At 47.8% G+C, this 27,867-nt stretch overlaps 1 protein-coding gene and 1 non-coding gene across 3 annotated transcripts; one reads left to right on the forward strand and one right to left on the reverse strand.

Moving 5' to 3' along the window:
- The first annotated feature begins 3,483 nt into the window (after positions 1 to 3,483).
- LOC126517403 (PHD finger protein 24-like) lies at positions 3,484 to 25,766 on the forward strand. Of its 2 annotated transcripts, none has more exons than XM_050167112.3 (7): positions 3,484 to 3,662; positions 8,519 to 8,630; positions 11,967 to 12,167; positions 13,112 to 13,402; positions 17,839 to 17,978; positions 20,071 to 20,160; positions 24,274 to 25,766. In XM_050167112.3, the coding sequence occupies exons 1-7, from the start codon at positions 3,529 to 3,531 to the stop codon at positions 24,476 to 24,478; spliced, it is 1,173 nt and encodes a 390-aa protein (XP_050023069.3). In that variant the 5' UTR covers positions 3,484 to 3,528; the 3' UTR covers positions 24,479 to 25,766. The 2 variants fall into 2 exon arrangements, with proteins under 2 accessions (XP_050023069.3, XP_054920102.2); XM_055064127.2 differs by lacking the exon at positions 3,484 to 3,662 and adding an exon at positions 6,250 to 6,367.
- On the reverse strand, positions 20,700 to 20,772 carry TRNAP-CGG (transfer RNA proline (anticodon CGG)). The gene has a single exon. It is a non-coding gene; the product is annotated as a tRNA-Pro (tRNA).
- Positions 25,767 to 27,867: the final 2,101 nt, after the last annotated feature.

Consider the following 27,867-nt stretch of genomic DNA (forward strand, 5'->3'; position numbering starts at 1 on the left):
GACCCTTGCAGTCGATGGACACTTTGTATAAAAAGCCGCCAGTTTTCCAAGCATTATGTCTCCTCCATCTTTGATTAAATCGACTGTTATTCCACCTTCTCCTCCCGCTCTTCATCGTTTCATGTCTTGCAGGGCCCTTCTGACCCTATCGCTAGTTATAGGAGAGTTTCTGTATCCTGTTCATTACTGTTTCTAAGTAAGGTATCGTGACTCCTCTGGGTACTGTATACAGGTCAGCTTAGAATTTTTCCGCTGCTTTTACTATATCTTCGAGATTGCTGATGATATTATCCTTCTTATCTTTTAGTGCATACATCATGGTTTGTCCTATGCCAGGTTTCTTTTTTACTGATTTCAGGCTGCGTTCATTTTTTACGGCTTCTTCATTCTTTCTCATGTTATAGTTTCGAATATCAGTTATTTTCGCCTTGTTAATCAGTTTTGATAGTTCCGCGAATTGCGTAACGCTGTGCGGCCGCCAGTTCCATACAACCGCGTAGAGCGCAGGACTCTGCGATTCTAGACGTACTGCGCTCACCGCGAAAGGTTAGAAAAACACCCACATAAGCACAGCAGAGAAGTGGCTACGTGAGGCGGTTCGACCGATAACTGTAGAAGCGTCATTCAAAACAAGTAATTGTTCTCCACTTCCGGCGGCGTTTTCTCTACTTCCTTTCTAAATAAAAAGATGTTGATCCATAAATATTCTCATAAACAACGGTTAACTTTTTTATTATTCGCTTTTGCTTGCAGTTTGGTTGTTGCCTTGGCTCTCTCCCTTAGCAGATCGCTTAATTTCTCAACTCCTTGCGATTTTTGTTTCCAGTTGCCAATTTTGCAGGAAAGTGCTATACAATTAGGGAAAGACAGACGAGGTAACGGGCGACAGTCATCTTGCTTATGGGTTTAAGGGTTATTGCAGGGTTTCATGATGGACGCTCTTTCACATTATTTTATTTCCCACCTTATCTAACCCATATCACGTGTATATGGTTCCGGTCATGTGCCAGCGTCGCGGCGAGCCGTAACTCAAGGAAATAATGAAGGAAAAGGACAAGTTAAACGCAATTGGCGTTTTCTTCGGCCGCAACTCGTTCCATGAGAGCACAGACCAGCTGAGTAGCAGCCGCATCCCTCTCTTGGTCCCAGGATCAGCCTAAACAAAGAAGGTTGAACTAACAAAAGCAACAGCTATGCGCATGACGGTTGAATAGATGGTGACAACTGAACGCATCTCGAGTTAATCGCGCGGGTGCGGAATCTATGAGAAAACTGTCCTTCACATTACAAGAGATGCCGATAACTACCGCCATCTAAAAGGAGTAAAAAAGCCAGCATAATGCTGACCGATGAACAGCTGCCAAGTCTCAACATTGATCTGGCGGCGCTTCGAGAATGTGTGAGGAGTTGTGGCGTGGGAGGGGAGGGGGGGGGGGTTATGCCACTTGATTTCGGGGGGGGGGGGGCCGGGACCCCCCCCCCCCCTGGGTACGTGCCTGGCTGCAGCTGCTCACGTCTGTGGTAACCTGGCATCCCGTGGACGGTAATACCTTGTACGGACGAGCTAGAACTGTCTATCAAGGAAAACCGGTCAAAACACTGGCGCGTGAACACAACTCGCTCGCTAAAGGCTTCAAGCTTCGCAAACACAGTTGTTTCGTGCCACTCGACTATCTTCCGGTACCATCCCCAGGGTAGGGTGGGGGGTGGTGTAGGGGGGCTAGTAATCTCGCGCTTCTCTAATGAGCACGGTTCGCAAAGTATAATCCCAAAGACAGAACGTACCCCGGGCGTATACAAGGGCCCGTTCGTTGTGCACACACGGAAGGGCGGAAAGAGCAACGGCTACCGCTTGTCCCGTGTGAGGGATTGCCGAGGTCAGCGCGGGCGTGGCTGGACAGGGCCACGTCATTACGGCCTCTGTCGTCCCACGTCCCCTCGGGAGAAAAGTTTGTGGGAGGTCACCCGAATTAATCTTGTAGACCCGCACTGATGGCCAACTCTGCCCGCGGACACCGTCGCGGCAGACGTTGGAAACGTCGTCGCTAAACTGACCCCCTCGCCACGGGGGTGAAACATCTGAAAAAAAGACCGAAATACCGATTGCGACATGCGCGCAGGATCGAAGGATCAGCTCTTCTAAGCCCGGCACATCGATTCTATATATATACATATATGGCAGGCAAAAAGGAATTCTTCAGGCTACCTTCCAAACGTAAAGAACTTGAGTGGTGCTACAAGGTAAACAGAACAAGTATTTAATTTCAACTGTTTCGATCGGTGGACCAATCTTCATCAGGGTTTACGAAAAATGGCAGTTCGGCCAAACTGCCATTCTTTGACAGTTTGGCCTAACTACCCATTTCACCACGAATATCATCGGGACATAGCGATTTAGATCCGAGCGTCCAAGTCTCGGGCAGGACGTCCACTGGATAACATGGGGATAAAAATTTCAGGATGTCCTATTTAAGACATTCTTTGTACATCCACACGATTGAACTTCTGGGATCTAAACAAAATCCGAAAACTTTAATCCTATGGATGTCCGTAGGATGTTTCCTACGCGACGTCCCATACCGGCCACATGTGGGATCAACACACGCAATGCAACACGTACTCCGTGATCATACCGCGGAATGTTAAGTCTCTTACACGGCTGCCTTCTGCGCACTCTCTTGCAGCAACGTGACGCTGCTGCACTCAGGATCAAACTACCAATGCAGACAAAAATTGGGGAAGCTGCTATGAACGACCGAAACTGCAGAAGCATATCGGGAGGAAATGTCACAAAGCGGTAGGCAGAGCGCCGGAACAGCTGGGCATTACCACCTACCGCAAGGCGTAGCCGAATCAATCGTCTCCTGCGCTCCTACGCCCTCTCAACATGTCGAGAAAGCCGAGTACCGCAACCTCTGCAACGGCCGCAAGCTTTGCCGTAGAACAGAGCGAATACAGCCCTTATCCAGTCGAATCTCCGCTCTCTGTTGCATGCACGCGCACGCTTTGTGCTTATTTGCGCGTAGTTGGTCACATGACTTCACGCCGCCATCTTATTGGATATCTTAGCCCTTCTCTGTAAGCTCTGAATGCCTGAAGGTTGCTGGGTTGGTGCGCTCCGCGCTTAGTGTTATCAGATTGGGCTATCAATAGCTAAATTAGGCAACGTTTTATGCCGGTTGGCTTAGATAATTGCGAGTTGGCTACATGTCTATATTTAGGATATTTTTTTTACTTAAGGAGTTCCGAGTCCCGAAGACCGCCTCAACACTGACAAAATTCGGGAACACTGGTTTATGAAAACCTAAATGTCATTGATGCTACAAAGATATGTAGGCAATCTCGAAAGCTGTTTATGTGCCAGTGTCACTGCCACATATAGAGTGGTACGAGCCACGTTTTGAGGCAACAACAAAGACAACGTAAAGAGTCCATGACACCGCCTCATTCGTCTTGGGGCACGAAGAGGAAGAGGAAGAAGGCTGTGCCGCGGGGGGCTGCAGTCAGCGTGGGACCGCGAGTCCTACGATGAGCCGTCCAGCCGGCACGTCCACGAGCGACGTACTCTACACGAACGCCGAGAGGGCCTCGCTCAACGAACGCTGGTCCCAGCCGTCGGGCTCGCAGCGGCGCAAGTTCTTGAACAAGTTCGGATCGCCTCTGTGAGTTGCGCCGCCTCAGTCTCTGTGCTGGCGTTTCGCAAGTTTAAAGTACGCGCGATTTGACAAGCAGCAGAGCTAAAAAAAACGTTACGTGTACCAAGCGAAGAGGGTCGCAAACACGAGCGCCGACTCTCAACTAAAAAGTTTATTGGTCCTCGTCTTCCTTTTCTTTTTTTTTTTTGGCGCTGCTGCTTGTCAAATATGGGCATCCACTAACGCGCCCGAGTTTTCCTACTATTGCTGTGCGCGATGTTTTTCAACCGGGAGTTGACGCGTAGTGGCCACCGAACACTTTGCTCGGAAAGTCAGCTCGCGTTTGACCACGACAAAATGCAGGGACGAAAAGAAAAAAAAAAAAAAGACATGCGCTTGTGTGCCGGAGCAGCTACGTAACTGCGCAATCAACACTGACATGTGTCCCCAAACTGCGCGCTATAATTAACAGCGGCTGTGATTGAACATAATCGCAAGTGTGCCTCACTAAGAGGACAATTGAGTGCTGTCTATACACTGGCAGAATTTTCTCTACATCCCGATGGAGTGTGCTCTCTCTCTCTGTGCGAAAAGCCTGCTGTGCTAATAATAGAGTTCCTCTACACCGCGATGAAGTGCGGTTACACTATTACTTTGCTTGCGATAAGCTAGAACAATAAAGCAACCTGACGGGCTCAGACACTTTAGTCCCCGTCACATATGTATAAGCAGCCAGACAAGGAAGCCACCGAAAGAATACGAAATATTCACCATTATTTTTTATTTATTGTTGATTCGTCTAGCAGTAACAAAAACGACAAATGAAAGTGTTCGAAAAGGCAACGATCCTCAGTTGGGAGCCGAAACCCGCATCTTCCACATTGCGCATGCGCTGCTTTACAAATTGAACTACCACGACGCCTTTAGCTCACGCACGCGTTCTTGCGTATTTGCGTTGTGCGTGTTAGATTTAGCCCTGAGAGTGTTAGCCAACGCCACTCGTGGGCATGGTGGTGGATGCGGAGCATCTTTTCAACAGTGTAGGCGTCGCGTGCTACGCGACACCTACGCCTGACGCATTTCTACAGTGCGACGGAGTATGCTTACACTCTTACTCTACTCAGTGGAATACGCTTACTGTTACTGCGCTTGCAATATTTCCTCTACAGCGCGATGGAGTTCTCCTACCCTGTTGGTACGCGCTCGAAGGAAACGTGCCCCATCAAGAGGTGCAAGGTCAACTTGAGATTAGCTTAAATATGTGACAAGCAATTGGTTTCTAATCAAACAGTGCATATCGCTAATGTTTATCTTTCACGTGCGCATAATAGCTTCGCAATCTCTCATCGCTCGATTCATAGCAGCAGAACTCTGCGATTCTTGTGCACATCCTAAAGAGCCCTTTCATAGCGTTGAGCTCGTAGGCGAGCTAGCGCTTTCTCTCGCTCTTTTGCTGGCCTCTCCGCGGGCGCCTTCTCCTTCCCGCGCGCCTCTCTGAAGAAAGCATCTGGCGGCTACGTTAGCGTCGAATGTCACGTTGGCACTTTGAAAATGCCACGATCTTCAGGCTGCTTCAACTGCGTGGTTTTCGGCTACACCCAATGCAAAACACGCTACGGAAGGTGAAGTCGATTGTGTGCGCAAGGGAGGAGGGCGAATCGACGAGTAAGAGCGGGCGTGCGGGCGTGTGCATGGCAATAGCGTCCTATATAGCTAGCAGACAGATCGGAACTGGTGCCTTTCGCAGATGGACCTATCGACAGCGTTTACCCTGTGACGTCCCGCGCGTGTTACTGTTGGCGTTAAGATGCGTGAAGGAGGGACCGGATAAGCCCGGATAGGAGCACGCAATGTTTTGTTTTGTTTTTTTTGTTCTTGTTCTTAATTTGTAGTTTCCCCGCTTCGCCTCATGCTGCAATGTTCGTGAGAGGTGATCGTCGCGGCATTTTTGTACACGGTGCACGTGTTTAATTGAAATGTGCTCAAAAATGTCAGAGGTGGTTCAGGGTAACCTTAAATTATAATAGCGACATTTTTTTTTTCGATGTTCATAATCCTCATTATTCTTTAAGCCCCTTTAACGAGGGGCCCCTTTACGCCCCACGTTACCCATAAAGGCCGCTTTCGTTGTAGCACGAAGATGCAGGACAGCTCGGAGCATAGTTGCTGCGCGGAACACCGAACATATTTAAAGCTTGAAGGCTCAAATCACTATTCGAACAGAACGAGGCGCTCTCCAATTTTACTCGTCGATTCAGACTATAGGATTCGCGTTTTGCGTTGGCAGTTTCGCGCCACCAACTCGACGCGCGGCGGATTGCTCTTGCTCCCTTTTCGCCATTGATCCACGCATTCAACCGTATACAAGTGAGGTATTGATCCCGCCGCCGCTACGAGATTACCCTTTCGCAAAATCTGCAACGCGATCACCACCCCCCCCCTCCCCTACACCCCTTTCCCGTCCATGCCTGTTGTGTGGGAGTCTTTACAACTCACCACGCTGGCGACTTGCTCGTACAATGAATCACGTGGGTCGGGCGTGGTACTGCGAAGGCCGTGCTCGACATCAAAAGCCATCCTCACTCGGCTTGTAAGCGAATCGCGATAAAGCGATCTCTCCATTGTTCGCAAAGACACCTGTCTGCGCTCATCATTTCTTACATGTGGGAGGAAGACGCACGCATTCTTCGCATGTATACCAGAGTACCAGGCATGGGAAGTTTGGTGGTTTTGTAAGTGACGAGAAGCCCGATACGGACATCTCGCTTGCATGTCGTTTCTCTTTAAAGATTTCGTATCTCACCTTTTTTAACCCGTAGTGAGATGGCTCCGAGGCTATGGTGTTCCGCTGTCAAAAGATTACAGGTTCGGCTCCCTTCAGGGCGGCCGTAATGCGATAGCGATAAGGCGCAACGCACCTCTCGTACCTTGATCATCCCGCAGAGTATTCAACGCCATGCAGTTAAAAATTACATGAAAATTCTTTCACTCCGCCCTCTGAACTGTACAGCTTCGATCCTGATGCAAAAATTCGCTATCACTCAAGTATTAACGACATATTACCTCGTCTTTACGCACTGTAGCTTACGTTATACTCGTCGTATCCACTGTAAGCTTTCGGATTGCTTTACCCTGCACTTTTTCTAAAATTCTCAGTGCAGCAAATATTGAGCCATAATGCATGAGTTTGGATAAACAAGCCTCTGTCACTTATTCAGCTGCAGCTGCGGTCTCTTCCTGTCTGTAACTGGGTCTCAGAGGGCAAGAACAACCAAAGAAATACGAGGCAGGTAGGAGAATAAAAAGCGCACCTACGAACGATCGGTTCACGCAGTTGTACTCACTGATTTCGAGTTGGTTCACTTTCTGTCTAGTTAATTATTTCTCTACAAAGAATGAATACATTGCGTTTAAAGAGAACCAAAGAGTAAATTACTTGGGAAATCTCAATTGTTAAGTTTTCCTTCGCTGAAAACGCCGGAATTCGGCAAGAGACAAAGATACGTGAACGTACTCGCGCTGCCATTTAGACGGGAATTTCAGTAACGGGAAGTATGGGTCCCGTTTTTACAACTTTGTTTTTTTTTTTTTTGCGAACAAATTAAAATAGTTTCGAAAGAGTACTTCGATTGCCAGTCAAAGCTGATTTATTGCTTCTCTTTAATGTCCCTTTAAAGTTAAAGGCCTAGACAAATCAAGCGCAAATATAAAGCTTGCAACTACCAACAAATAGTGTTTCCAGTGTTTCTTAGCGCGAACAAAAGTTTGCATCGCTTACTCATACCAGCGCGACGTTTATTTGCGCAGTTCCCATCGGAATCGTTCAGTTACACAAATCCAGACACGCCGGTCTCAAGCTCTGATGATAATGATGGTGACAGCGATCGCTGATGCACTACCCTTGAATCGTGGTGAAGTGAAATAGACACCCAATCTGCGCCCGATAATCACGTGGTATCATACCGTAGCCCAGAATTTTGCGCATGTAAAGTTGCTTATAGGTGTCACAATACCGTTCCCATCTCTTCCCCGCTTTCATTGCGCCAAAAAATTCCAATAATCTCTCGATGCCTACAACTAATTGCAAGTTCACGCTCATGCATCAGCTTTCTGAACCTCGCTGCTTCTGGAGGGTGCACGTTTCCTCCTACTTTAGCTGGGCTATCTTGGTCTCCCAATTTTTCGTAACATCCGCTCCCGTATGTGTTTGGGCTCAGGCAGCCAGTTCGTTCGGGTCTCCCTTTGTGTTGTTGAACAAATTTTCGTTCAAGATTTATCGTTTACCGCCCTTGTAAAACTGCATTTTTTTTTTTTTTGCTACTATCCGTTGCATCCAATCTGCCGGCTACGTTTGTGTTCTTTTGGTAACTCGGGTGGCCGTGTTTTCCGTCCAGCTACCTGTACTTGGCTGTCAACTTTCTTGACCTATTTCTTCATTACGCGCCCGCACCTTTGAGGTACGGATGTTTATTCACTCTATAGCTGCACATTTCTTGTCATTTATGTTCCTGACTCTGTCCTCAATATTGTGAGCTGCGAAATGAATGTCGTAATCACTCATTAAAATTAATGAAAAGAAAAGGGTGCTTGGAATGAAAAATCGGACTGTAAAAAACTGTGCTGATCAAGAACACCGTTCGCCTTTGCTTACAGTAAGTGCCGATATTTTGTATTGTCGTTGTGCTGAGAAAGCGGAGTTCTTATGTTCAGTTTCAATGTTCATATTCGTGACGCTACGCTCAGCCGAGCCCTCCGCTGTTTCCCACAGTGTCCGGGTTTTGAAGCAAGGGGCTATACTGGGGGGAGTTTCGGAAATGACGTAACGGAAGTGCGCTGGTAATCGTACTATAGGTTCCCCTTTGTGGTTTGTGTCACGTGTGCAGAGGACGCAAGCGCCGTCGCAAGCACCGCGACCCGGCGGGCGACCACTCGCCGGGTACGACGGAGCCTGAATCCAGCCCGGACTATCTGGACTACGAGCAGGACTTGCCCATCGTGAGTACACGGGGGAAGAAAAAACAAGTGCGCAGACCGGAACGCATGCATTTCCTGCAGGCATCTCGAGCAAGCACGCTTGCCTCTCAACTTGCCAATTCGTACTATACTAACAGGTTGCCAGAGGTGGCAAGTCGGGCGAGTAGTTCGTATATACGCGGTCAAGTTGATGATTAGAGAACGGAAATGCAATTTTTTGTCTTGCCTTCGACCTGATATTTTCGCGCCATAAATATAAATATGAATATGCCATCAATCAATAAATCAATCAATCAATCAGTCAATAAATCAATGAATCTGAACATCACAGAGCCCATAACGCACATGCTGACAAGGTTTGTACATTGGCGCCTTCTGAACAATTATCTAGTACAAGTACAAACGCAAAAGAGGCATCATGCTGGCTCGACAATAATTAGGTGCCCGTGCTCGTGCCGTTTCTAATTGCGTGTAGTCTTGTGTAGTATATTAAGTAGCCCGACGTGCTGCGCTCGTCACATTACAGGGAACACCTCGAGGCCGCAGGGGCACCAGGTTTTCTGCCTACACAGTACTTGTCCAAAAAGAAAAAAAGAAACTAGGGGAGGGATTTGGGGGGGGGGGGGGGGGGGGGGGGAGGGGAGTGTTGTGTCAAGCCATGTCGCACACAATACAAGAACCAAGGCCGCTATTTTGTAGTGATGCCTTATGCCTTATTCTATGCTATTCTTATCATCCACCATACACAGCCGCCTGATCCCGTTGATAATGTGGGCAGACCGTCGCTCTGACCACTGGCCAAGCGCGAAAAGCCTGAAAAAGCATAGCATCGGAAAAGGCATCGCTACAAAATACTGGCCCAAGAGTCGTGGCAGCAGACTGCAGACAGCAGACCCGCATACTGCGGCAGCCCGGCGGCTCGCAAGTCCCGCAAACTGCTAAGCATTCAAAGAACTGAATCGTTGTGCGCCAACAGGAAGTGAGAGAAAGCTTAAAGGTAACAAGAGCGGTCATCCTTCGCGTTTAAACTGCCGAACCTACTCGGTGGACGCCGGGTTTCTTCAACGCGCCCATAAAACAGGGTAGACAGGCATTCGTCCCATTTCAGCCCCATCGCAACGAGGCCGCCGTCGCGGGCAATCGCCCACGTATGCAAGCTTGACGTTCGACACTGCATGTACATTGTTTACGCATACGGGATCAAATAGAACTAACGTGAAATAGCGGCTCTCTGGAATCGCTTAACCTTGTTTGTCGCGAATGCATATTACGAGGAGTACTAACGTTTCGGTAGTACGCGTTTAATGTGAAGCATTCTTTGCCTCTTCCTGGGCGCCTTGCGATTGGTAGGTATAAGCTTCCTGTCTCGCCGCGATTGTATAGAAAGAAAATAATATGCGACCGACAGTGGTATCGAACTTCTGGCGTCGAGCATCGCACGCGTAGATTTCCAGTTACAAAGCCCAGCGTGACTTCCTCGCCTTTTCTTTATTGTGACAGCTGGCGCGACTGCATCATCTCCGGGAACCGGCCCACATTCTTCAGAGTTTTCCCTCAAGGCACGCGGCGTAGAAAGTGTGAGACGTTGTGCCGACTTCGTGGCAGCCTGAGTAAATCTTGTTTTAACGTTTCTTCTCCCGAGTACAAAAGCCATCGTCGCTTCAACATAAACCACGTCACATGCCATAGGTACTACGTACGACTGCATAATAAGTAGTCGTCGATGACGTCATAATTCGTGTTTCTCACGCTTACGCTCATCCACTACCTTTGTAGATAGGGAAAAAAATTGCAATGTCGTGTAAGCTCGCGTCGAACGGCCGACATAGAAATCATGCCGTTTCCGCCATACAATCGTCTTCAACGTGTTCGTCGTGACTCGATCGTGCACAAAGCCACTCGATTTCACAAACACTTTGGTTCACCTGACATCGCTTCGCGGAACTCCAAACAATGCTAGATAGCCAGGTGCCTTCGAAAATGCTTCGCATAACATCGGTTCCCGCAGTGCGTGGGACCTGCACAATTTTTGCCATACATCTTATGGGCGTCTATCGTGTCGTATGCCGCATTGCTGCTTTGTTGAACACGTTTTCGTTAACTGGATTGAGCCCTGTAACTACATCTGCGCGTTTCTTTTCGATTCGCTGTTCGTCCGAGGAAAGCCGTAGATGAGTCTGTGAAGGACAAAATGTTTTTGAATGAATATGTGGAAAACTGGTGTGGTGCATAGTGAAAGACGCGTGAATTGATATGTAAGTAACGTTTATTTTGCAAACCTATACCACCAGTCACACAAGAAGATTTAGTGACACCGTGAGCAAGTGCACTTCACCGCAATGTCGCTGCGGCGGGGCGCTGCTATACAGCAAGGTATATTTGAGATTGGTGTTGCAAGGTCCGTAGGTATATCAGTCGCCATAACGTATATTAGGTTAGACCTACCTAGAAAGGGGCCATGCAAGGAGACACAATCTCTTCAATGCTATTTACTGGGTGCTTAGAACAAGTACTCAAGCTATTAGACTGGCAAGGTTTAGTAGTGAGGATCAACGGCGAATGTCTCAAGAACCTCCAGCTTGCAGATGACGTTGTCCTGTTCAGAAACACTGGAAACGGAGTGCAACAAATGATTGAGGACCTTAACCAAGAAAGTATAAGAGGGATTGAAGGATAATAGGTAAAGTTAATGTTCAACAGCCTGGCAAGGGAACAAGCATTCATGATAGTCAGACAGCCACTAGAGTCTGTGGGGCAGTACGTTTACTTAGGACAATCACTCACAGAGGACCCTGATCATGAGAAGGAAATTTACAGAATAAAAATGAGCTACAGAATAATAAAAAAGCCGCGCGAGTAAATTTACATCACTTTCAGGTTTGAGCGCTGATATTGTCTCGCACTTCTTTTAATGTTCGATACTCTGAAAAGATTTAAGATAAAAGGCATGCGCTGTTAATGTTACGTTTAATTACATTTGTCTGTCGGATGCCGTTCTCCAAATTCAGATTAACAATTTAGTCAGAAATGCAGGGCCTGGTGTGAGCAACTTTACTGATTGAATAGTGTGCCAATATAAGCCGCATGGACGGCAAGGATAAGCCTATAGCATACATATACCTAGATATAGGCGGAGCCGCACGGCGACGCCGACGGCGAAAATTTGCTTGGAGTGTCCGTTTAATTGCTATCGGATTAGAAAAAGATACAACGATGATCAGTGAGGTATCAGCTAGTATTCGTTTACTTTGCCGATCCGTGCTCCTTCAGCACCTGCACGCCCTCACGCCCGTCAAATGACGCTGGTTGCACTCGCGGGAGTGAGTACGCGTGCATCGACGCACCCGTTCGCCGCAGGTTCGCGTGGGAAAGCCGCTGTGCGAGGTGTGCCACTCGCACGGTCACCACCCGCCCCACCCGAAGACGCTGCTCGAGGACATGCTCAAGTGCCGCATATGCGGGAACAGCTACCACCTGCGTTGCCTGCGCGCCGCCGGACTGCCCAATCAGCCGCGAGGGGCACTCCTGGACCGCCACGCGTGGTCCTGCATGAAATGCGTGAGTGCTTCGCGCAACTGTCCGCGGCTCTCGGGATGCGTTAGCATTCAATGTCGATAGCAAATGATGCGGGTGTCGGTGTTGACGTAAACGTCTTCCTTTAATCTAGTCGTCCGGTCTCCCTTCTATGCTGGTTTTGGCACGTAAAACCCCACAATTTAATTTTTATTTTCCCTTCTATGCATATGGTTCGGCGGGTCTCCCGGGATGCGTTAGAATTTAATGTCGACAGCTATGACGCAGATCATGAACCAGTGTTGACGTAAATGTTTTCCTTCAGTTGGTCATCCGCTCTTCCATGGGAACTGCTTTGCAGAAGACCTGCATGTTTTTTTTTTTCGAACTTTCGCTCTGGTAAATTGAGCTCTCACCAATGAATTTCTTCTACGAACTTTTAGCCTGGTGTTGGTAGATATCGATTATTTATTGTGGCGGCCACGGCTAACCCGGATGTTTACATTTTACCTGTATGACATACAACATGTCATCTGTAACTCTGAATATGTGCCACCCCAATCGAAGTTTCAATTTGCCAGCGCTTTACGAGGAGGACGCTTGACGCACACTCACGTGATAAACGAACAAACAGATGGACGGATTCATTGGCCGACACGACTGGGCCAGTTCCCATAGCTTATAACTGCTCTTTCTGCCAAACTGAACAAGAAAAAATGTGGTACAAAGCACTGTGCAATCACAGTTCTAGGGTGTTTTCTTACGTTAGGTTAGTTTTGGTTTCTCTGGATGTAAAAAAAGGTGTATTTCGGCGAAAAATGTGTCAAAAAAGGTGCTTTTTGTCTAGTCTAGGTTAGGTTAGTGACCCGTTTCCCATAGCTAATGATCTTCCTGCAAACTTTTATAAAAGGAAAACAAAGCTACAAAGTACGTCTTCTTATCACGAACTTTCAGTTCTAAAGTGATCATTATCCCATCTCTACTCGCAGGAGACGCTGGAGCTCCTGCTGAGCGACGCCGAGCTGCACAGCGCGCTCGACGCGGTCGGGATGGACGCGCAGAAGGCCGCGGCCAGCGCGCTCACGTGGCCCTGCTTCCTGGCGCTGCACGAGCGCCTCTACGCGGGCGCGCGCGACGAGCAGGGGTCGCTGCCGCACGGAGTGGTGGCCCTGCTGCGCGAGGACTTCGCGCGCTTCGACCGCGACCACGACGGCTCCATCTCGTGGGCGCAGGTGCTCACCCGCTTCGTGCTGCAGGTGCTGCGGCAACGGCACACTGACGTGAGCGCAGGCTTCTCTCCTTTTTTAACGCGATAGCGTTAAGGAGCTCGCGTCGCAGAAAAGCCGGTGTCGTCGGCGTCGTCGGCGTCGGCGGCGTCGGCCGTGAGCGAAAAATCTCGGACGGCATTCATAAATAAAAAACAACTTGCAAGATGGGCTGGGCAGGAATCGAGCCAGGGTCTCCGGAGTGTGAGACGGAGACGTTACCGCTCAGTCATGAGTTTTTTCTGCGCTCTTTCCACCCAATGAACTCCGGTGTGCTTGCTCTCTTCTCCCTCCTCCTCACCTCCGATACACCGCGACGACTTGGAGCATGGCCTCCAATGCTTTCGCAATGAACTGAAGCGTGGCCTCCGAGATTTCCAACGCGTACAGTTATCATCTCGGGGGCCATCCTTGCGGCCTGGAGACGGAAGGGGGAGGAGAGAGAGAGAGAAGTGCGGCCGCACTTAGGCGATCTTACCGGCTCTTCTAAAACTGCAAAACGTGCAGTTACGAAAATAGTTGCTCCATCGCTTAGAGCTCCCCCATTTTCGTAAACGCTCTTTCGGCACGCTAAAGTGACGTCCCAACTTCGAATTTACACGTGTGTTTGTCTCTCTACTAAAGTTGTGACACCGGAGAGAAAGCTTGCTGGCGTCAGCCAACTGAGAACGTTATTGCGCTACTGAATGATTCCCTAGCGAAGCAGCCATCTTGGAACACGGAAAAGCGCGTGGCTGATGATTGCCCTTCTTCGGTGAAATAGTTTAGGTGTCCAACTTCGGCGACAGAGTTACGATGTGTGTGGCTGGAGATGCCCTACTTCGTTTTACCATACGAACGAGCGCAACATCATATGCCGACTAATTAGTCTCCGCCAGTCTCACGAATAAGAGCATGCCTCGTATCTTGCACTCCGTTGCCACGTTACTGCGAAACGATGTGTTGAATGAATTCTTTGAGTAAGGCTGGCTTGTCCGATAAAGAACGTCTTTAGCGGCACTGCAAAAAGACGAGACGTGCCAGAAAAGAGAACCACGAGGAACCAGTTACATACGATTCCCCAGAACAGCATAAGCGAGTGACCGGCGAAGACCTGTTCTCCATGAAGTGTACGAGCACCCGCGCACGTTATGCCTGCAGCTCTTCCCAAAATTAAAAACGTAAGTCAAAAGCATCCATTTTGGCTCGATCGTCTTAATCAAGTTCGAATCGCACATGGGTGCTCAACTCCTTCCGGAAAAAATAAGTCCAGGAACTATTCGCAAAGTGCAAGGGACGCTGGGAGCCCTGCATTGCTGCGCAAGGGGACTATTTCAAAGTTGACACTGTTTCAATGCACATAAATCAATTATATTTTTGGAGCGGTGCCATATACGGCGTAACTGCACGCTATATACCGCTACCGTAAACCGCTACCGTAAGCGCGCTACCGTAAACCTATTCGCGCTACCGTAAACCTCTTCAAGGTAGGTTGGAATCTACTCTCACCAACAGAAAAGGGGGGCGGGAGTATTCTGTAAGTGTCCATTTCGTCTACTGCTGAAGTTCTGATTAACTGGGCTGGTGTACACGCGAAAAGGAGACAGCCGCCCCCAACCAATCAGCACTTTAGTAGCTGACGAAATGGGCATGTCCACGAGGTGGACAATTTCAAAATACATGCCCCCCGCCCCCCCCCCACCCCTGTTCTCAGTTCTAGCGTAAGAATGTTTCTGTTTACCTTTTTTTCTTTTTTTTTAATGCGAGCATTGATTGATTCAGTGATTTAGAGGGACGTTAAAAAATATCCACAATCAATTTAGATTGTCAAAAATACTACCTAAAGCTCTATTCGCTAATAGCTTAGAAACAGATTGAGTATGAGAAGAGAAAATGACCGTCAAAGTATTTTCCTTTTTTTTCACGCCCTAACTTCAGCGCAGGTACGAACGTGTGACGTCAGGAATTTCAATGTGGTTTAGTGAAATTTGGCCTTTTCGCTTAGATCGACGTTATTTAAACTTACATAGTTCAGTCCTTGGACCTTTTAAAGTACACTGCTGCCCATCTTCGCCCATAAATGAAGTTAACTAGGAATGAGCAGGGGTCGCCAAGATCTGTGACGTCACAGTGACCTGGTGCGGGAACTTCCATGCGGCGTCGCCACCCGTCGTCAGTCTTTGCGTCCTTTTTTGTCTTACCAAGCCGCTTCTAACAGTATAGAATGAATGTTTTGGATATTGCAGAAAGATAATTTACTAATACACCCTATATAATTTTTCTCTTCAGGGTCGTTTTAGATTACACATTTAACAGCTATAAAGTGAGTGCCTAGGCGGGGGGACACATTCCCGATGGCTGTTGTGTGAGGCCAAGGGAAGGTGGGAGAAAGAAATGGTGGTCAGAGGCCACGTCCCAGCGACGGCTCTTCTCTGGGTAACTAGAACCAATCTCAAAGCCGTGCTTTTGCTCACTCTATGCACCGGAAGCTATTTGCGGAGGCGGAAACGCGCGATAGGCACGGTGCTTTTTACCCCACCTACACTGCGCACAAAGAAGAAAGAATGGCGAGCAATTTCAAAGAGGTAACGGCGAAAGTGAGGCGAAGACGAGGCTTGGTCGTTGAGAGAGGTGAAGAAAAACAAAATGGCGGCATTTGTCCATCTTTTGCTTTAAGTGGAAACAGTTGGGAAAAATTTTGATAAATTGGAGCTGTCGGCAGACGCAGTGGCGCCCCGATAGTATAAGCTCACGCTTTGTTCGCTTCCTTAGCAAGGTATGCCATCTTGTGTTGGTCAAACCATATGTGCGGAAAGACCCACTAGGGGAACTTTTGGTTTTTTTTTTGGCCGTACTCTCTGTAGTGAAGGAAATATATAACGTCGCATACATGCAACAGTACAGGTAAGAAAACACGTGAACCCTCTACCCTCTACGTTGCTTCAGTTCACTCACAGGTGACAGATAAAATTTTCTTAGTTAACTTCCTTCAATGCCGCTGTTCTTTTTTTCCATCGCTCTATGCCCTGCGACTAGAGCAGCACTTCCCACGCTGCAGTGGTGGTTCCATTACTCAAAAACAAAGATACTGCTTTCTTTGTTACCGGATTCGAGACAAAACTAAACAAAGGAAAGCGAACTGTCGTAGCGGACGTCTTGGCTTTAAAAGCTGACGCAGCTGAAGGAAAACGTCGGAGCGCGCTCTCCGAAAGAAGGGCGAGAGGACAAAAAGAAAAGCAAGAAAAAAATCTTTTGCAGTGGCGAGAGACCGCGCACGCTCTACTCCTGACGCGAGCAGCTGACGCGCACTTAGAGGCTCGCGCGCGCTCTCGCAACACCGGTGAAACAGCCCGCGGCATTTGCATATAACGGCACGAGCGTCTCGTCCTCCTCCTCCTCCTCCTCCTCCTCCTCCTCCTGCTCTCTCTCTCTCTATCTCTCACTAGCCTTTCAACCGGCTCTGCCGCTTTCACCTTCTTCGCCGCTTCATCCATTTCGGGAGCCCTTGGGAACCGCAGCACCGGCGGGGCTGAGGCTCATGCTGTCGCTGCCAAAGTGCATCCGCCGCTCGGCGAGAGGACGCGCGCGAAAAAAAAAATGTGTGCCGTGTCGACGCGCATGTGGCGCGTCGGCAACAGGTCTTGCATTTCGCCCGCGAAGAGCCAGAGCTATGGCAAGCTCTTATCCCTCCTGCACATTTGTGGGTGCCGGTGTACTGGTCGTCGAAGCAACGTGACCCTCGTACAGGGCTAACTTTAGCGAAGCTGTTGTACGGAAAAAGGAAAGAAAAATTAAAGAAACATGGTGCGAGATGCAATTATAAGACCTACGCGGTGTTCGATTGTCAGACCTTTGGCGACCTATCACTGTAGGTATTAAAATCTTCTATTGCAACGCGTTTTCTCAGATTTTTTTTTTTCGTTTAACAGCTATAGGCTTGAGTTAGCTGGGACACCCTATAATCTATGCCATTTTGAGAAAAGGTCATTAAATAGGAAAATAAGCTGAGCTGGGAATTACGTTTCTACAATACCTAAAATGCCACCCTAGCAGTGAGACAGAGAGAGAGAAATGGTGCATAGAAATACAGGCACGTTATGGTTCGTTACCCTGCGTGGGGCGATATAGCGCAGGGGATAAAAAGACGTAGAGATCGGCAGAGGAGAGGCATGGTAAGTATCCGTTGCGTTTCACTCTGTGAAGAAGTAAGGAAATGTTTGGTATTCGATTCGCTATTCCAAGGAAATGTTTCTCAATTATTTGTATTCTGTTTGATCAGGAAATTTCGCTCCTCGAACAGCTCTATAAAGCTTCTCGGCGTGCGGGCTCTCAAGCGATGCATACAAGAGCAACTGGTTGCAATTGCTGCGATGTGGGTCCCCCATGTAGTGTACAATGCACCAGCGGGCGCAGAATGCTAATTGCATCTAGTGACGGGGTGTGCGTTGAAGTTACGCCCTCACGCTGTGCAGAAGGACCTGGTGTCGTTGCTCAAGCCCGCGGAGGTGCGTCTGCTGAAGGAAGAGTTCGCCCTCCGGGACACCCACAACGGTGGCGCCATCAGCGTGGCCGACGCGAGACGCGTGGTACACGAGTGGCGAGACCACATGGCGTGAGTGACCGCGCATGCCCGAAAATTTTGGGTATAGCTGACATTTATCAGGTCGATTGCGCGAACTTGACGCGAGCGGGTCAAGTCAGAAGTCGAGCAGGTCGAGTCAGAAGTCGAGCTCACCTAGGCGGACTCATCGGCGTTTGACGAGCATCTTGTCGAGCATGGCTGCATGAGGCGAGTCAACCCACTTCTGGGCTCATGAAACTCGCTTAGAATGCTCGCTATAATAACACAGGTGCAACGCGCTAGCGTTCTCAAGAACCTGACGAGAGGTCTTTTTTGGCCCAAAAACCAATTCGACCCGACTTTATCGGGTTCGTGCAAAAGTACAGCTTCACGAAGGGCTTACATGAGCTCGAGAAAAGCGGGTGGAGCCATCTTGTTGGAAGGAAATTTGTTTCTAGTGCTCTTGAAAACGCTAGCCGGTCGAACAAAGCGAGCACCGAGTCGCGCTGAGCCAGCCAGTCGTGCAGGGGTAGGTGGATTCGGTTCCACCCGCTTGAAACGCGCATGTAAACGCGGGCGGGTTGGTTCGGCGGTTCGCAGCCGGTAGCTATGAACCTGACCCGCTCGCTGCCGGAGCAATCTCACCTCCTAAGGCACGAGTTCGGGTCCACACTGTCACGTCCGACTGTCTGAGCCCACCTTCTGAGTCGACCCCCTTACGTCGAGTTCACGTACAGAAAGCTAATAGTGGTTCGTGTAGGTTAGGGGTAAATTCGTAGCAATCCTAGAGCAACGCCATGACTGCCTCGATCTTGCATCTTATTGAAAAGTTGTACATAGTCAACACATGAAGGTGCGAAAAAAAATTACTCAGTGTAAGGAGCAGCAATACAGACACGGAGCGAACGTTCTTCAGTTACTGAGTGATAGTTAGACGATATCAGCAAGATAAGGAAGTCGCAGATTGGTCCTGGGTAAACACGTAGCATTGATCTCTCGTCGTGTGAATCAACAAAACAACTACATCACGGCAGTGTTATGGTATAACCAGGCTCCTTTATGAAGGGCAACAGCGTGTTTTGAATTAGTTGTTACATGTACACAAGACGTGTTACAGACATGTTTTGCGATTCCGAAAATTCTACCAGCCGGATGCATGATTCACAGAGCTTTTCGTTCATACAGAATGTTATCTCCAAGGACTTGGGACAAAATTTAGTGTTTGTTCGTGCTTCAGAACTGTGTTGTTATTTCAGGTCCGCGTGGACACAGCCCTTCGTGTTTACACGCTCGCTCAGACATGACGAATTGGCCCTGCTATAGCGTTTTGACTGCGCAGGTCATGCGCTTCGTGCAGTTCTAGGATCATGTCAAAAACATTGGCTCATGACCATCATTGTGATCATCAATAGTAGCCAGTTTATGTACACTGCCCTGCCAGAGTCTCTCATAAGTTACTCCAGTCGTTTATCTGTGCGACCTCACAACCATCACAGTTGCTCCTTTAGTGTACAGACCACTTTATTTGAAGTTTTCTAAAAGGTTGGTCAGCTAAGGTAGTATTTATGAATTGCGCCAACATCTATAACTAATGGTAGGCTGTGTGCAGGAAATTGCAGGCCAACATCCTTAATAAGCACATGGTTCAAATTATTAGAGATTGCTGTAGCTTAACACATAGCATTCGTGGTTTGTCGCGCAAGAAAACGCAAACGAAGATGGAAACAGCTAGAGCAGGCGCTTTTGGTCTCTGTGCGTCTTAGACTGCGCATCAAACTGCGAATTATGCTTATGGTACTGTCCACAGATAGGTAACCGCGTTCTGTTTCACCACGGTAACAACGGGTCGACTGCGAGTTGTGACTGGCGATGAGCTTTTGCGCGCGGAGTATTCGAACTGGTCTGAAGCTGTGATAGTTCTGGAAAGGAACTTCTCTGTGACAGTATATAGTCATGCACTCTCCACGTCTCGTTACCCTTGAACCAAGCGAGCGAAAGCGCCTGATCATGACGTCCAACTTCCGCATGACAAGGGCATCTAAACGCGTATGTCGACCTCGAGCTTTAAGTAAGCGCTAAGCGCAGGGGGCAGCCGCTTTGTTTGCAGGGTATGCTTTGCTTAAATGCCGCTCCATGCGCGCAGCCTGACCACCAGCGTGGAATTTCTCGTGGACCGAATCCGCGCTGCCAGTGACCATCCGGACCCCGACAGGCACCTTGGTGACGTCGACAGGTGGGCAAACTCTGACTCTTCAGTTTTTCGAAGTTAACCCCTCAAGTGCCCCTCAGATATAGGTGAACAGGAGTTCAGAAAGTGGCCTTCTCTTGCACCTGCCATGTAAAGTCACTTTCGGGGATAACCGCGCAAGGCGTCGGTATAGAGACAGACGGTCTCAGCGAGAAGGCACGGGCATTCGTTCAATGCGGAATGGCCTATACTTTGTGACAACCTAAGAACTACCTAAGCGCCTAAGAATCATCTGTGCCTGTACGCCATGAAACTGAGTCCCCGAGAGATGCCCATATTAAAAGCAGTTGCTCGCCTTCGTAGTGACGGCACGGAAATGGGTGAGCACGATATACATATATATATATATATATATATATATATATATATATATATATATATATATATATATATATATATATATATATCATGAGAAGCCAACAAACACTGACACCAAGGACAACATAGGGGAAATTACAGGTGCTTAATAATTGAAATAACGAAACGATGAATTAATGGAAATTAAAGTGCATGAAAAAACAACTTGCCGCAGGTGGGAACCGAACCCACAACCTTCGCATTCCGCGTGCGATGCTCTACCAATTGAGCTACCGCGGCGCTGCTTCCCCATCCACTTTCTTGGGTATTTATGTGTCCTAGTAGAACCCTGGGAGTGTTAGCCAGCGCCACCACTCACAGACCTTGGCGGCGGAATGCGAAGGTTGTGGGTTCGGTTCCCACCTGCGGCAAGTTGTTTTTTCATCCACTTTAATTTCCATTAATTCATCGCTTCGTTGTTTCATTTATTAAGCACAAGTAATTTCCCCTATGTTGTCCTTGGTGTGAGTGTCTGTTGGCTTCTTATGATATGACAAATAAAAATCGGGCCCCTCTGGTAACCCCCTTACTTCTCGTTTATATATATATATATATATATATATATATATATATATATATATATATATATATATATATATATATATATATATATATATATATATATATATATATATATTCATTCATTCCTCTCCTGCTATAGCCCTGTGTAAGGGCTGGCAGTATCTGTAAATAAAATAAAAAAGAAGGAATAAGCGGCGACAGTGCAGGCGAAAGAAAACACAGATACGGCGCTAGGCTAAAGTGTGAGAAAAGCGCGCATGTTGATCTAGTTATTTACAAGTCTTTTTTTTTTCTTTTGTTTCAACTGTTCTGCGTTATGTGGCGTCATATATCGCTGCCAATAAAGGACTCTAATTGAAATAACCCGTCAATGCTATGCCAAGCCCGCCAAATGCCTACGCACTGCCAAAATCTTTGTAACCTGCAGCCCATTTACGTGGTCACATTCGCTAATTTTTGGTATAGACGGAATACCAACTCTCCGGTGTGTTAGCGCATCCATTACACGCCCGGCTTCGCCAAGCTGCACTTCAGGCGCCGCTATAGCTCCGCTCATCACACCGCCTCACGCATCTTCCTCAGAAACCAGCTGGCGCCTCCTTCGTGTTCTCATTTTGTGTATTTCAGTAGTTCTTTTTTTTTTTCAAGTTCGTACACTTAGAGCTTACTAAAACGAGGGTCTCACGCACGCGGACCTCAAACTCCCTATACGCAAGAGTTCCCTACAGCCAGTTAAGGCGGCTTCTCGCTCACTAGACCACAGCTGTTAGCCGGCTTCTTGCCACACGGCAGCGGCGGCTAAACAAAGGGTGTCGACCCCATGAACCGCTGACGGGAGCTTCGCTCTGATTTTTCCTTGGGCGCTCGGCGCATTCGGTGAGAAATGAACGCACGACGGGCTGCGAGTTGGAACCCGCGTCGCGTCAGCTTGCAAGTATACCACGCGCACCCTCCTCCCCGGGCCCCGCTGCGTCACTCGGGCTTAAAAACTGCCCCGCCCATCTTTCCGAGGCACGTCGAGAGCGTCGCCATCTCGGACGTGTACACCTATAAGCTCGGAGGGCGGCATACAAATGGACGTTTTAAAAGGTCGCCGCGAAACCGAAAGCCAACGTCTCGGTTTGGGGATTGCGTTCGTTATACGTTTGCGTCTGTTCTGTGCTCGGCGATTCTTCGTTTTAGTTCCTTTTCTTGTACGCACTGTGCGCGGCGATAGTGGCGTGTTGTAGCCGAACGGAGCATTTTTCACGCCTCCGTCAAGCAGCTAATGACACTCCGAACCGATTAAGACGTGACAACGTTTTTCTTTCTTTCTTGTTCGTTCATTCCTTTAATTCGCGTTCGTTCTTCTTCTTTTCTTTTTTCACGCGTCCTCTTTTTTTCTGTCGCAAGTTTCTTTTGCAAATTCCATGAGGAAATGAAAAAGAAAAAAGAATCAAATCGCTTTTAGAACGATCCCTCTTGACATGGGTCCTACGTATCCTTGGTGGACAGGTCATCTGGCATACTATAACCAGAACATTCACTACAGTCTAGAAAGCCAAGTGTACCATTGAGCCATAGCGCAGGCAGCACAAATACTCCAAGAGCAAAGGAATGCTGGCAGTTTTACATGCTGGAGGTATATTTTATTTTTATTCTTTTGCCCTATAACAAACTTAACTCTAATGAAATATCGCCATCCCTGATAGATTAAGCTTACTTTTGCCAGATAAGCCTAAAATGTGTACACTATACCTGCTGTAGCGGTGGCTATGATACCCCGATGCTGAGCACGAGGGTACGGGTTCGATTCCCGACCGTTAACGAATTCCAGGTGGTCAAAATAATAATCGGAATTCCCTACGGCACACCGTATATCTCATAACCACAGCATCGCTGCTGAACGTTAACCCGCCATGAATGAATCAGTCAACATTCGGGCGCCAGAAAAACTCGAAAGTTTTCTAAAGTTATATTCTTTCAATTCTTCAGAACGGAACTTATCTCCGTACCAACAAACAAACAAACAAAACTCAAATGGATCTTGTCAATATCCGTGACGTCACGACGAACTAGTGCGTGAATCTCGGGGCAGCCTTTCCGCTTGCGTTTTTGTTACTGACGGTCCTATCCGGGTTGCCAAAACTCTTACGGTATACATAAGAGTGGTCGTTTAGCTGTTGCAGAAACCCAATGTGCTAATACAGCGTAAGTTCGCGTTTATCTGTAGCGTCCGTTAAAAAAAAGGGAAACAAACAGCTATGTACTCTCGCAACAAAAGAGCTTCGATCTCACACTTTAGGTTTAGCGTCATACATAGCGAAGTAGTCGCCTCGCAGCATCTCCACATTACACCCGAAGCTGGCCGCTGGTTTGCGTAATGTCGCTCAAGGGAAACGTGCCACGCTAGGAGCGATTCTCGAAACACCAATCCGCTGAGAAAACCCCGCAAATCAGTATAGGCAGCGCCCTAATAACTACACTGCATCCGCCCTGTGCTCCTCCGCGCGTTCGAAACATCTGTTCTTGAGAGACGCCGATATTGAAAATAGTTCCTCTCCACCGTGGCGCCATAGAAATGAGCGAGTTATTGGGTGGCGCATCTACCACTTGTCCCGGCTAAAATTAGCCAGAGTATTCAAAGAAAGAAATGAATATTAAATCACGGTGCAAGATGCGATTATAAGGCCTGCGGTGTTCCGTCGTCAGAGGTCTGACGACCAATCACCGTCGTTCCTAAAATCCTATCTTCCACCGGGCCTTTTCTAAATATTTTTGTTTATTGAACGCCTTAGTTGACGTTCAGCTGCAGGTACACCCTATACACATATTCTCGTTGAGTCTGACAGCGGTTATGCTTGCCACTCCATACTTGAGCTGTCACCGACTATACCACAGACTCGTGTAAGGGCCGCACTTCTTTTTTTCGCAATTTTGACGAGGTGCGGCCCTTACGTAGGACCGACCCATTGTTCGGTCCTGCTAAGGGCCACTACTAAACGGCTCTAGATACCTTATGTCGCTGCTACATGGCACGCGGAAGTGCGCTCGTCACGAAAAAAAAAAAAATCGCCGATGCGCGCGCGCGGCATCGGGCCACCGAAAGCCATTGCTTCTCCTTCGAAATCTTGCTTTTTTTCCATGCGTTGTGCTGCCAAGTTGGGGAGGGTGCGGTTGTTACACGGGCGCGGCCCTTACACGAGTCCATACGGTGGCTGGCCGTGGTTTCTCGCGCAGATTTGTGACGTGGAGCCGCTTCCTGTGCGTTATGGCGCTTCCGGTGATCGCCGCGCGCCCGAACACGTGGGGAGGGCCCGACTACGTGGCCTTCCTGGAGGACGACCACGTCGGTCTTCTCGGCTCGATGCGCTTCCCGTTCGACGGGGTCTCGGAGTCCAAGAGCCCGGCAGCGACGAGCGCCGAGTCCGAAGACGAGGACTGAGCACTGCACCTCAGCGACTGTCTTAAATTTCCTGTCTCGAACGGCGTCGTGCGTTAAGGCTTTGAGGACCTTTCTTGCGAACCGGAAGAAGCGAGGACTTCGGCTGGCGCAGGTTTGGCAGTGACGTCGTGACGTCAATTGCTCTTCACGACGTCGCTTGCATCGCTGTGACCACTTTTGATCGCGAAAACACAGCGTTTCTAACCTTACGCGGCAACAAAAAAAAAGAAAAAAAAAACTTCAAGGCTGGTCACGGGATGACGTCATCTGCTCTGCAAGTTCCAGAGGGATAATGCGGAACAATTTCTATTAGCGATGATCAGAATATGACGTGGCTCTGTTCGAGGCTGTTAGCACAATATTTGGCTTTATGTTTTGTACGGGTTCATTAAGATATCCCGCCGCAAGTAATGTGATGCTTCGTGTTGATCAGTTATTGAGGCGTTTTATTGCTGTCTTTTTCGTCACCGGATGACCTGTTCGTAACAAATTGCAACTCACGGCGAGCGATTCACCAATCGATCACAGTCGAACACGATTGGTACACATGGATCATATCATCTTACTTGAATAGCTATATTCGATGTGCGACAAGAACGTTCAGGAGTTCTAGGTAAAGTTTTGCAGCGACGAATAAAATAAAAAGAACCTTCGACCGTCTACAAGACAAGTTTGTTGTCGAAGTCACTGCGTACGAGGTCTGTTTATAACAAAGAGCATTGCAATTACATTGCGAAAGTGTGTCTACTTCTTTTTAAAGTTTACCTTGATTTTCTAGAGCTCACGTTGCCTACCAATAGGGCAAGTTCACTCTGAATCGACAAAAGCAAAAAAAGAAAAAGAAGAAAACAAGACATTGCGGTGTTCATTGCAGTATTACCCTACGTATTACAGCGAAACCTGTTTATGAGGAGTTGAGCACACAATAGCGTTAATACTTGACTTAAAGCCGAAAAATACCGAGGACGCAAGGAGCAAGACCAGACAGGACGAGCAACCAGACAGAACGAAGGAAGACCACACAGAGCGCTCTTCCAGCTTGGTATTCTTTCCTTTGTCCTCGTGTTTCTTTTTTTCCGCTTTAGGGGAACTAGGAATTCTCCCAAACTTGTCCAAATTACAGTTACAGTAATGTCCGTCGCCCGATGTCGCTGGTCACCGCTACAATCTACCGGAAACGAAGCCAATCTACAATCTACCTAACGAAGCCTAACGCAGTGCCGTGGAACGCCCACGTGAAGTGCTTCCTGTTGATGGTATTCAATAAAAATATGGCTCGTACTCACTATGAGAGATTGGCCAAGAGTTGGAGGGATTATTCCCAGTGGGGACCAGAAATAAGTTTTCAGGATTAGTGGAGAGGAAGCCATGTGGAAGGGCAAAATTACGTTTTAAAATGGAAAGAACATCAACAGTATGAGAATCGGTAATGACGTAGAGATTAGAAATATCGGCGTACAGAAGCGCCTGCCAGCGTTATACAAACGTCCCGGCGCCAACTTCATGTAAACAATCCCATTTGGCACCATTTGCCTGTGTTCGCTGTTCAAAAAAGCAGCGGCGTTGGAAACGATAAATGCACTAACGCGCAGCTCAAAAGGCGCATGTCAAAAGTAAGAAGCACGGTACGCCAGACAGAGGCATGCGATCGGTAACACTTTCTCAAGTAGCAACCACACAGCGACACTCGCGCACATAACACATGAATGCACCGACCGTCCGGGCGACGCAATTTCGCCACGAGTCACAACACACACACTAGACCATGCCAACTGGCGACCCTTGACCAGGCCTGGCGAGCCGCGATCGCCAGTGGAGCCCTGTCAGAGGGAACCACCCAGGAATAAACCGCGCAACGGTTTCTGCAATAATAAAGTTTCTCCTCCTCCTCCTCCTCAAGGCTGCAGCTGTGCAAGTCAAAGCTCGGCGACAGCCATGACTGAAGTGCGATTCTATAGTGTTTACAGGTCAGGGATATTCTTTTTCATATGAAGTTAAAATTTCTTCGACATTATTCCGACTGCTGAGACCCGCTCTCTGTCTTTCTTTTTTTACTATGTTACATATTTGCATTTTTTTAGATGTCTTAAATAGGTTTAGTGTAGCAGCCTGGTGGCTTTTGGCCAATTTGTCATGCTTGGTATTTTCCCTTCCGAGCAAGGCCACAGAAACAGCAGCATACGCAGCATCAGATTAGACAATGGCCTCTAGGAGCACTATATTTAGCAATGAGCATTCAGCTTAGTGTTTTAAGACATGCTCCACCGTAGGACTAGAACTTTTTGTAGCACAGCTTCATTAGGGAATGTCCGGTTTAGGACAAGAGCTCGATTTCTATATGTAAGTGTAGAAATACATTACATCGGGCATTTTGTTGGGGGGGTGGGGGAATCTATGGGAATTTATTAAGAGAGCGAATGAAAACTAGACCATAGAAAGAGCGTTACAGAAGACCCAGACAGAAGATATCGCATTAGAACGTGAACATGTTTTTTTTTTTCTTTTTTGAAGAACTAGAGCAGCAATTTACGCCCATTTTCCACGCGCTACCTGAAGGAGCGACAAGGGAGGATTGCCCGACAAATGCCTAGGTAACCTAACTTTACCTGGTACAGGAGGATGTTGGCTGTAGGCTGATCTGGCCTATCAAGACATTCAGGAATAACTTACAGGCCTTAAGGAAGGCATTTGGTAAGGGTGGAGTACGGCTACATAAACACAAAGGAAGCATTATTCAAAACAACATTGAAAGCATCAGCGTAACAAAAGCCCTATTTCTACAACACAATAGCACGCAACGTCAAAACAGGCAGTACAAAATAAAATTAAAATAAGAACGGAAAACAGCAGCCAATACATGCGGAATGATACGTATAAGTACGAGTATTACATGAAAATCGTTGCATTACAGGGTCAGCATACCAACGCGAGGGAAGACAAACTGGTTAATCATCGCAATGCGAAATGAGAAGAATATCACGCCGCCGACAACAATAAACTCTGTCATCGACAATAGGCAGCAGGTTCACAGATTATGAAAAGTGCCTGAATTCACACGGGATTTGTTCCTAAAAATGAATAATGAACATATAACACGCACGAAATTTACGCACTATAAATCATGGAATATGCTTGATAAGAATGGAGAAAGATACACGGAAAGAACAAATGTAGAAGAAAAAATGAAGAGACAGAAGGACTGGAAAGCTCAGACAGCAAAGCGTATCAAAATTTCGTAATTTAATCTAACCGATTACCATGCTATACTGATCATACCCCCTCTCCACCACAGTATTTATTTATTTATTTATGTATTCACTTATTTATTTATTAACGGTACAGCGTTCAGGGCCCCATGTAACAGAAAATCCTGCGTCCGCGTCCGGTGT

Source organism: Dermacentor andersoni, chromosome 11, assembly GCF_023375885.2.
Source record: "Dermacentor andersoni chromosome 11, qqDerAnde1_hic_scaffold, whole genome shotgun sequence".
Lineage (NCBI taxonomy): Eukaryota > Metazoa > Arthropoda > Arachnida > Ixodida > Ixodidae > Dermacentor > Dermacentor andersoni.